Genomic DNA, 11,355 nt, shown 5'->3' on the forward strand with positions numbered 1-11,355 from the left:
TTCGTTTGCTTGCGGGAGTAGAGTATGGTTTAACATGAGCGGCGGGAAGTTTTGTCTGTTCAGGGTGAACGTAACGTGCTTGCATTTTTGTTCGTTCACTTTAATTCGCTAATCTGATAGGCACTTTTCAACATCGACCAGATGAAGAGCTAGCTAAGCAGTTGCTTGCATCGCGCATTTTGAGCGGCTGAGAATGGCTATATCATCAGCAAACGTAGATGTTGTTAGTCGTGTGCTTGTTGGGATGTCTGCTGTATAGAGGACATATAATGTTGGCCCGAGCACGCTTCCTTGAGGAACTCCAGCTCCAATAGTGAAATCGTCAGTTATGGTAGTGTTGCATCGACCAGCAAATTTTCTGTCGTAGAGGTAAGACTCTAAAAGCTTATGGGTGTTGTAGGGGAGCATTGTCTTGATCTTGTACATCAGACCTTCTAGCCAAACTCTATCAAATGCTTGAGAGACATCTAAAAATATGGCAGTACAGTACTCTCGTTTTTAGAAAGTGTTCAGTTGTGTCCCCTTGTATTAAGTCAACGAGGGGTCATTGTACGAGAGGTTCCCAGGCAAAGGCAAACACAAAAGATAAATTCAAAGCGATATAATTATTCTGATTCCAAGATTAACAAAAGTATGATAAAGTGCAAATTTCGGTAGACCGGCGGCGTGCGTTCAGCGTTGTTCGACCGTGCAGACTGTTGGTTCTGGTTGCGTTTCGTTTTCTCTGCCCTCGTCCTACACAGGTCCAGATGAGCGAACGATCTGCTGATCGGTTCGCTCTCAAACTATCGGGACAAGCAGTAAACTGAACATGCCGCCCGCTAATGCTAGACCTAGCATGAGACATCCTCGCTTGTCCGGGTTCTCCAGGCTGTGGTAATGATAAGCGAGCTCGGATGCGTATCCTCGGTATCTAATATGGAGAGATGAGAGCAAGATGTGTGCGCAAGATACAGTCTATAAATCGAGGTGAGTGCGTCTAGGCGCGGATTGGCAGAGGACAGAGCTTTGCTACGGATCGCTTCAGCTGCCCCTGCTTAGTTTTAACTGTCACCACCCGGACCAGTGCGTCCGTCCCTGGGTGCACCTCCATAACACGCCCGAGCAACCATTGCGATGGGGGAACCTGTCGTCCTTGATAATGACAAGGTCGTTAAGCTGAAAGCTTTCGGTCTCCTGACACCACTTTGGCCTTTGCTGAAGATGCGCTAACCAGTCACGACTCCAAGCCTTCCAGAAATGTCGTATCATCGTCTGCTGGATGAGGAACTGCTCTGCGAAGGATCTGGATTGTGGTTGATATTCCGGCGGCGCCAGCATTGAGTCTCCGATGAGGAAGTGCGCTGGGGTGAGCACTTCTAGATCGTCCGGGTCAGCCGTGAGAGGACAAAGCGGCCTTGAGTTGAGACACGCTTCTATGCTTACGAGCACCGTAGACAACTCTTCGTAGGTAAGCCGACGATCTGCAATGACTCTCTTTAGATGGTGTTTAACCGACTTTACATTGGCCTCCCAAAGCCCACCAAAGTTAGGTGACAGAGGAGGATTGAAGTGCCATGTTGTGCGCTGCGATGCAAGCTTGGGGGCGATGAGCTTCTCGTAATCCGCTTGAAGCTGACCGTACACCGTCTTCATTACATTGTCTGCACCAACAAAGTTGGTACCGTTGTCACTGTAAAGGTGCTGAACCATTCCTCGTCGCCCGGTGAACCTGTCCAGAGCCAGCAAAAAATGTTCCGTGGTGAGACCTGTCACCGCCTCCAAATGCACCGCCTTGGTTGCGAGACAAATGAACACAGCGATGTATTCCTTGTAAAAGCTAGTGCCTCGTAGACGCGCTGCTTTAATCTCTATTGCGCCTGTGTAGTCGACACCAGTGGCAATGAATGGTCGACTAGGAGGGTTGACTCGATGAACGGGCAAGTCTCCCATAAGCTGAGCCGTAGTAGTTGGTCGCGTTCTGAAGCAGCGAACGCATTTCCGTATGACCCTTCGAACTGCTTGCCGTCCTGTCAGGATCCAAAAACGCTGACGCGCGTGTGCCAAAGTCAACTGCGCGCCTCCGTGCAGGGTTAGACAGTGAGAGTGACGTATTACTAATTCGGTGAAATGATGAGAGCTTGGCAGGATTATCGGATGACGACGTTCGTGCGACAAACTAGAATGGCGAAGTCGTCCCCTCACCCGCAAGATGCCTTCCTCTAATATCGGCGACAAATTTAATAATTTGCTCCGCGAGGGCAACCGTTTGGAGTTCCTTACTGCAGACAAGTCGGTTGCGAACGATTCGCGCTGTACGATACGCACGACGGCTAATAAAGCGTAGTCGAGCTCTTCAGTGATTAAGGGCCCAAGGCGCCTGTCTACCTTGCCGGACGCGTTGTCCTTGAAGCGCATGATGTAGGCTGTGACTCGTAAAGCCTGGCTGAGTGTTGAAAATCTCTCAAGAAACGACGGCTGCGGGACTGCATGGTGAACTCGCATTTTTGCCACCTTTGCCTCTAAAGCAGCGTCGTTAATGCCAATTTGACCGAAATCTGTCGATGGCCAACAGTCTTGATTGCGTACGAGCCACTCTGGCCCTCGCCACCACAGCTCGAAGTCCTTTAGCTCGATGGGAGTGAGACCGCGTGTAGCGCAATCCGCTGGATTCTCGGTAGTGCTAACGTGCCTCCACTGAATTGGCGAGGAATGATCCAAAACGAAGGCGACTCTATTCGCAACAAAGGTCTTCCATTTATTGACGTCTCCATGCAACCAGTGCAGCACAATTGTAGCATCCGTCCAATAGAAAGTCTGGACCCGCAAGGAGCTCAGAAACTTAGCCATAGTTAGCCACCTCACCAATTTGATGGCCAATACCGCTCCACTTAACTCTGTTCGAGGTATAGTTAGGGGCTTGGTGGGAGTAACCTTTGATTTTGCAGCCATCAGAGATGTATAGCATCTTCCGTCCTGATGCTCTACTCTTAGGTACACAGCGGCTGCATAAGACGTGGAAGATCCGTCGCAAAATGCATGCATCTGCACTGAGGATATTGAAGATGGGGTGTAATGGATCCACCGATCTATGCTTATCTCGCCGATCCTCAGTAAGTGGTCTCGAAATACTCGCCATCGCTCTGCGATATTATCAGGAACCGCGTCGTCCCAGTCCAGAACCGTCTGCGTGCCATCTGCCTGCTTTGTCTTGGCCATGGTAACCTCCTTCAATATAAGTTTTCCCGAGATGATGACCGGCGCAATGAGACCCAGCGGGTCAAACAACCTTGCTATACTGGATAGGATCATCCTCTTTGTGGAGCTGACTGGCATCTCGAAGTTGATCTGGTATTTAAAACAGTCCTTGTTTTGCAGCCAATACATTCCTAAAGCCTTAATGGGATCTGTAGTGTCCCAACTTAACAGGGTCTGAGTGCAATGGTACTCTGACGGAATCGAGAGCAAAAGTCTCGAATCGTTGCTGGCCCACTTTCGCAACTCCATGCGTGCGGATTTTATAGCACCCGATACCTGCAACCGCTTATCCTTTGCCTCCTCTATAGTATGTCCTCCAGAAAGAATGTCGTCTACATATATTTCGTTCATCAGCACCTCCTTGGCCTTAGGAAATGAAAGCTGTTCATCCTTTGCCAGCTGTTGAATAACTCTGATAGCTGTGAACGGTGCTGAAGCCGTCCCAAAGGTCAATGTCGATAACGCAAAAACATTGATGGCTCTATCCGCCGCCCGCCATAAAATCCGCTGATATTGGGCGTCTTCTGGGTGAACATCTATGCAGCGATACATCTTCTGTATATCCGCCGTGAAAACAAAACGATATTTCCGCCAGTTGAGTATAACCGATGACATGTCGTTCTGCAAAGTGGGTCCGATACAAAGTATATCGTTCAATGATCTCCCGTTACTAGTTCTTGAGGAGGCATCGAATACGATTCTTTGTTTGATCGAATGGAGTTCCTCCTTGAAGACCGCATGGTGCGGAAGCACGCATGAAGCTACATGCATATTCGAAGATGTGCGCTTCATTAGACTGCTCTCACTGCCCACAGCAGGCGCTATTTGCTCAAGCGAAAAGTACTCCTCGATTTCCTCCGCATATTTGTTCCACCGCCCCGGGTTGTTCGACAGACGCCTTTCCAATTGAATAAACCGATTCAGCGCCATTTGATGAGATCTCCCCAATACCATTGTTGGATCCAAATATGTTTTAAAGGGCAATCGTACTACGTAGCGGCCATCCGATCGACGTGCATGTGTTTCCTGGAAAAATGTTTCGCACCATGTATCCTCCTCCGTTTCCGTAGAACGATCAGGAACCGACTCGACTTCACAAAATCGTTTGAGCAATGACTCCGTGTCCAAAGTTACTCGATGACAGCGTAGTTCGGAAGATTTTATAACTCCTTCCGCTCGCCCCGATAGTATCCATCCCAAACGGGTATTTTGAGCTATGGGTTCGTCGGGCAATCCAATCTTCGTGTCTGGCAACATGATTTGTGCCAACAGGTCCACTCCCAAGATGAGATCAACTCGTTTCGATCTGTAATAATTTGGATCAGCCAACGGGAGCCCTTGGATGTGATCCCATCGCTTCGGCGAGAAGCTGAGACTGGGGAGGCCGGATGTTACGGAATTGAGCACATATGCGGAATCAACATCTAAAGAAAAATTGGAATTAATACTGTTGATTTCAAGGTTGACCGTATACTTGCAACGACGACCGCCCCCTTGTCCTACCCCAAAAATGGATGCTCTGACGGCAGATCGTTTCAAATGAAGGGACTGAACAACGTGTTCAGATACTATGGTTGCCTCAGATCCTTGATCGACGAGAGCGTTTATTACTGCTTGCAGGCCGTTGGTCGGGTTTCGTACCATAATACGAGCCGTAGCGAGAAGTAAATTTTTCGAGGAAAGGTTGGATGACGTCGCCGAATGACATCTGTAAGATGCATGCGGATTTTGATCCGACCTGGACTGTATGTTGTGTGCAGACACTGTTTCCCTGGGTGCCGGCGTCACAAACTGCGGTGTCGGCGGCCGGGCAGGATGCGATTGAGCGTTCGAAGACTGGTTCTGAGCCGGAACCGGGAAATGTAGCAACGTATGATGGCGCTGACCACAAACCTGACAACACTAGTTGCTGGTGCAGCGAGACAGGGCATGCGACTTGCTCAAGCAATTGACGCATAATTTAGCCCTACTGACTATGTCCTTGCGCTTGTAACAGTCCAGCGCCAAGAAAGGTGGACAGCGACGTAGGATGTGTTCGCCGCCACAGTGATAACAAGGGTTATTCGAACGCCTTGGTTGCTCCTGTGCATTATGCACTCGCACGCGTTTGATCGGGTCTGTTGAACCTGGGCCAGCATTGGAGTCGTACGACGAGCTTCTATTCTCAATCGCATCCATTATGACTAGCCGATCGTTCAGAAATGATTCCAAGATGGAACCGTTGAAGAGCTACCTTGGTGGTGCTCCCAAGCGTTGTGGGTCTCCTTGGGCAGCTTCGATGCTATGTAATGCGCCAACCAGTGCTGCGATTCCCCGCCCAAGGCTTGAACGCGGCGGAAGGCAGCTAGGCAAACATTGACCGTGCTTAGCATCGACCGCAGAGAGTCGGTGCTGTCCTTTTGCAATCTGGGCAGCGCATAGATTGCGTTCATATGGTGTGAGAAAACGAGACGAGGATTGTTGTACCTTTTGATCATCATTCCCCAAGCCACTGCATAATTTACATCCGTGAGCTGCATCTGACGAATGTCATTATCACGACTTATGGGCAACGACTCCTTAAGAAAGTGCAATCTTTGGACATTGCTCAAATTGTTGTTGTTATGAATTAGACTTGTGAAGGCGTCGTAGTAGCCAGGCCAGTCCACACACGCACCGGAAAATTTAGGCACCGACATTTGCGGCATGTTTACTCGCAACTCCGGGTCGGCGTTCCCGGCGGCTGCTGTCGGCGTAGTATTTTCTGGTCCAAGCCTGTCGAAGTCTTCGGCGAGAGCGCAATAAGCGTCCATATAACGCTCCTCGAATTCTGATTGGAAATTCTTCGTGGCGTAACTTGAATCACTAAATCCATCCAAATTAACGATCACCGAGTGCGTCTCCCGAAAAGCGTTCAGTAATTCCTCCACTTGGTCCAGCCTTTTTTGAGATAAATTTTAGTTTTCCTCGCCTGCGAATCTTTCCTAAAATTCTGTAACACAGACCTGAGAGCTTGGTGACGATCTGATTGCAGATTCACCAACTTGTCCAAATCAGCCGACTCAGGTTTCATGTTGGCAGGTGTAAGACTAAGGCCTGCGCAACTCACCACCCCGAATAATTATGTAATAGATAAATCTGTAATACTTGTCTCGCACACAACTTGGTAACTCACTCTGCTTGCATACCAGAACCACACCACAAAGAGGAAGGAAGAGATAACGGCGCTTTGCAAAGTCCGGGTTGCCGTTGCTGCGCTTATGTATCGACGTCTTCTTTGCACTGCTTCGTTGAGCCGGCGTGTCGATCTGACGAAATTTATTTAACGGAATTCTAATTAACCTTTTACGAACTGTATTTGCTTTGCAGGTTCCCCTCATGGGCCACCATGTTCAGTTGTGTCCCCTTGTATTAAGTCAACGAGGGGTCATTGTACGAGAGGTTCCCAGGCAAAGGCAAACACAAAAGATAAATTCAAAGCGATATAATTATTCTGATTCCAAGATTAACAAAAGTATGATAAAGTGCAAATTTCGGTAGACCGGCGGCGTGCGTTCAGCGTTGTTCGACCGTGCAGACTGTTGGTTCTGGTTGCGTTTCGTTTTCTCTGCCCTCGTCCTACACAGGTCCAGATGAGCGAACGATCAGCCTATCGGTTCGCTCTCAAACTATCGGGACAAGCAGTAAACTGAACAGAAAGCGTTCCGAATTTCTGATGTTATCCGGTTGACTTGCTCAATTGTTCCGTGCATTTCACGAAACCCAAATTGATGTGACGGAATTCCTTCCTGGATTCTTAGGTATGTGTTTATCCGAGTCAATACGCATTTTTCAAAGAGTTTAGATAAGCATGATAGTAGGCTGATAGGTCTATACGACGTGGGAATTGTGTGGTCTTTTCCCGGCTTTGCTATCATTATTATAATCGACTTTTTCCATCTTACTGGAAAGTGGCCAAGTTTTGCGATGGCATTGAAAAGCTGGGTGATAGTGCAAACGGCGCAATATGGGAGCTCAATGATCATTTTGGGAGTTATGAGGAGCCCGGGGATTTTTTCGGATTCAGCTGATTTTTGATGATGTTAACGATTTCGTTTGGGCGAAACTCAATTGGTTCATGTTGAAGCTGAGGCTCATCTGGTAAAGTCGGCAAGGTGAACGCACTAGTGGCAGGATTTGGTTGGAAGACATTTTTAAGGTGGTTGGCAAACGTGCTGGCTCTGTCTGCATCGCTGCGCGCCCAGCCGCCTGTGGGATTTCTAATAGGCATCACGGTTACTTTCGGTGAGCTTAGAGTAGGGTGAGCTCTCCATAGTGAGTGTTTTGTACTAGATGTTGACAATTGCTCTATGTAGCGTCGGTGGACATGTGCTTCTTCTTGCTGTAAAGCTTTTGTGAGTTGACGTGAGGCATATTTTAAGCTCTGCCTAGCAGATGGCGATCTGTGGAGTTGCCACTCTCGACGTAAGCGTCGCTTTTCGAGGACGAGCTGTTCTATTTGTAGATTTGTCTTCTTTTGGTTGCTTTGCGTACTTGTAGTTTGGGGTGTTGAAACTCGAGCTGCAGAGACGAGTACAGACTCCAGTGTATTAACAAATCTGTCTACGTTGGCTTCATCGTTGAGATGAGGACTTAGCTCAATGTGAGAGCTAATGTATTTCTTGTACTTAACCCAATTAGTTTTCGGTGATGTCAATTTAAACGATTGCTCCAATGCGCCTGGATGTCGGAGTAGAATAAACAGGACAGGCGAGTGATCCGATGAAAGATCCGAAAGGCATTCGGCGCTTATCAGATTTTTAGGAATGTTTTTGGTAATTGCAAAGTCTATTAAATCGGGTAGTTTCCTTGGGTCTGCTAGTCAGTATGTTGGTCTACCAGGGGAAACATAGTCCAGCTTGTTCTTAGCTTTTATAACTGCATTATAAAGCTGTTTTCCTTTTGGAGTCACGAGACGTGATCCCCAGTGTGTGTGCTTGGCGTTGTAGTCCCCTGCTGCTATGAAGTGTTCTCCTAGTGAGTTGAAAAGCTGCATAAACTCATCTTCAGCTATTGTGAAGCGAGGGGGGCAGTATACGGCGGCTAGTGTAAGTTGGTTGCCAGTATTTGTTTGTATATTTATAGATGTGGCCTGTAGGTAATTTTTAGCAAATTTGTTATGATAGTGGTGCTTAATACGGCTTCTGATTAGAATTCCAGTCCCACCATATGCTTTACCATCTGGATGATTTGTTCCGTAGAATGAATAACCTCGTAGTTGAAAATTGTATTTGTTTGTAAGGTGTGTTTCTGAAAGCAGCATTACGTCGATATGGTTGTCGAGTAGGAATTGAGCTAACTCAAGTTTATGATGTGAGACGCCGTTGGCGTTCCACGTAGATATCCTTAGGGAAGTCATTATTTGGATTGTTGTGAAACCAGCATTTGAATCAATAGATTTTGGTTTCGCATTAAATCTTGCATAGTTGTGCGCATAAACGACATAAACTCCGTAAGGCTTTGCTGCAGGCTGTATATCATATCTTCGAAGTTGCCTTTTGACTGCTCCGGGAATTGTTGCTGCTGAGCCGTGTTCGGTTCTTGGTATGCTGATTGCAGAAATGAGCTTTTTGAGGCAGGGTTAGCCAGTCCTGATTTTAAAGCGCTTGCGTAAGTCACATTTTTATCAGAGTTTAAGGGTCCTAGTGAGGATCTGGCTGCAGTCGAGAAGAAGACTTCAGGGTTTGATCTGGAAGATGTCATCTGTTTATTTTGGGTGCGGGCGGCAGTTCCTCTCTGGTGGATGCGACTTTTCAGCTCCTTATAAACAGGGCAGCCTCTGTAGTTAGCAGTGTGATTGCCACCGCAGTTGCCGCACTTTTTCGAGTTGCAGTCATCTTTTCTCGCTGGGCAGTGTGCGGAGTCATGAAGATCTCCACAAACTACACACAGCGGGCGCAGTTTACAGTATGACCTTGTATGGCCATATTCTTGGCAGTTCGCACATTGTACCGGGCCATTGCGTTTGTGCGGTTCCTCAACTGTAATTCTGCGGTGCAGCAGGAACTGAAGATTGTAAATGGGGTGCACATCGTATTTCTTTAGGGGCTTATTTTCTGGTTCGAGCTCAACCTTAAAGAGTGGCTGCGGCTTTCTATCCCTGTTAAGGATGTTAAAGACTGTCTTAGCGTTAAATCCCTTCTCTTGAAGCGCCTTTGTTATCTCTGCAGGCGTTACGTCGGACTCTATGCCCTTAAGTAGGACTTGCAGTCCCTTGCTACTTTTTAGCTGATACGTGTAAAAGTTCTTTTTATTCTCGGAAAGATATTTCGATAATACTCTGCAATTATCTTCAGACTTCATTTGAACCTTTGTTTCCTGGATGTTGCCCTTTACTAGAGGTATTATGTGGAAGTTATCCTTTCCAATAAGCTCGATTATTTTGTTGACAAGAACATTGGAACTTTTTTCTCGAATATAAATAGGCGGTGGTTTTGGCTTCCTTTTCTCGACTTCAGTGGATTCGGCTGCCTCAACGTCATAGGCGTCTTCCAAGATTTTAAATCGGTTTGAGTTCATGGGCGTTTCTATTCCAGCTAGGCTAGCATTGTTACGGGTTATTTTGCGTTGAGAATTTAGAGGGCTCAGCTTCCTTATGATTTGGATGTAGCGATCCATACCAGTCTGCACAGGCGGCTTAGCACATTCATTGGTTTTGTTCTGTTTTTCGGGCAGCGCAGCGGCAGACGTATTAATATTTGAGCTGCTAGCTGATAATGTCATTAAACGCGCAGTCGATGCGGTTGCAGTTGTTGTTGTAGTTACAGTTGACGTTGTTAAAGAAATTGCGGTGCTAGTTACTGCTGATGAGCTTAGGTTATTGCATACCTGCATTGGAGCACTTTCAGCGCTCTTTGGCCGCAGAGACGTCGGTGGTAGCGAGGGGGAGCAAGAACGCGCTCTCTCGCTCGCTACGTTTAAGAATTCGGTCAAGTTGGGGGTAATTGCCCGCGCTTGATCAGAGCTTGCATTATTTTCGGTTGCTTTAAAAGAGAAGTACGCGTTATTTCTTTGTGCTGAGAGCCGTCTCTCGTCTTGCTCACGTTGACATTGTGTGCGAACGTCGTTCAGACTCATTGTATTCGTGGTAAAGTTAATTAGAGTTTTAAGTGTTAAGTTTTATATTAATTAAATGACCAATCAATATAAACATTCGCGATTTCATCGCAGAAAGCGTCTTTTCGCGTTATAGTAGATTTATTGAAACGGTCACTGCACTTTTGTGATTTTATTGAATACTTTTTTCCGGAGCACAATAAATAAACGTCTGCATGCGACGACGGTTCGTCCTCCAATCATCCGTGTTGATACGGAGAAATGATTGATCTGCAAAGGTGCTGCAAATGAGGAGTAATATTTTTTTCAAAAAGCTTAGGAATAGCTGACAACTTAGAAATACCTCTGTAGTTACTGGCTTCTAACTTGTTACCTTTTTTGAAAAGAGGAATAACAAATGATTTCTTCCAAATACTTGGGAATTGGGAGGTTTCTAGAGATAAGGTAAGCAACTTGTGAAGAGGTTTGCACAGGGCCTTAGCGCAATACCTAAGCACGCACCCAGGAATACCATCGGGCCCTGGCGAATAAACAGGCTTAATACGAAGAAGATCCAAAAGAAGAGAGCTTTCTGTTAAAGTGGGACAGAATATAAGGTTTGACTTGGACATGGTGTAAGAATAAGGCTGTGATGACTAATCTAAAGTAGAGTAAGTCGTTTGAAAAAATTGGGCAAATAAATCGGCTATTGCCTGATCTGTGGTTGCCGTCATGTTTTCGAACGACAGCGAGGAAGGAAAAGAATAAGATTTACGTTTGGTGTTAACAAAATTATAAAACTGTTTCGGGTCCTGAGAGAACTGGACCTTACAACGGTTTAAGTAACTATTATAACACTGAGCATTAAGCACGGTAAATCTTGACCGAGCACTTAAATATCTAGTAAAAACAGATTGAGAACCGGTATTTTATGTTTCCTAATAAGTCTGGACTTTACATTTCTTAAGTGTGTCAACTCTTTGCTAAACCAAGGTGATTTATTGGAAGTTGACGGATAGTACCACGGAGCACAGGAATTAAAAAATGAGTTTATTGCAGTGTAAA

At 46.5% G+C, this 11,355-nt stretch overlaps 1 protein-coding gene across 1 annotated transcript; it reads right to left on the reverse strand.

Moving 5' to 3' along the window:
* Nucleotides 1–1,050: 1,050 nt before the first annotated feature.
* LOC123038121 lies at nt 1,051–6,289 on the reverse strand. Its single transcript, XM_044461813.1, has 4 exons — nt 6,222–6,289; nt 5,704–6,156; nt 5,471–5,643; nt 1,051–4,661 (listed from the first exon to the last, which is right to left on the reverse strand). The coding sequence occupies exons 1-4, from the start codon at nt 6,287–6,289 to the stop codon at nt 1,051–1,053; spliced, it is 4,305 nt and encodes a 1,434-aa protein (XP_044317748.1).
* Between the last annotated feature and the right edge of the window lie 5,066 nt (nt 6,290–11,355).

This window comes from Drosophila rhopaloa, unplaced genomic scaffold, assembly GCF_018152115.1.
Source record: "Drosophila rhopaloa isolate 14029-0021.01 unplaced genomic scaffold, ASM1815211v1 contig_80, whole genome shotgun sequence".
NCBI lineage: Eukaryota > Metazoa > Arthropoda > Insecta > Diptera > Drosophilidae > Drosophila > Drosophila rhopaloa.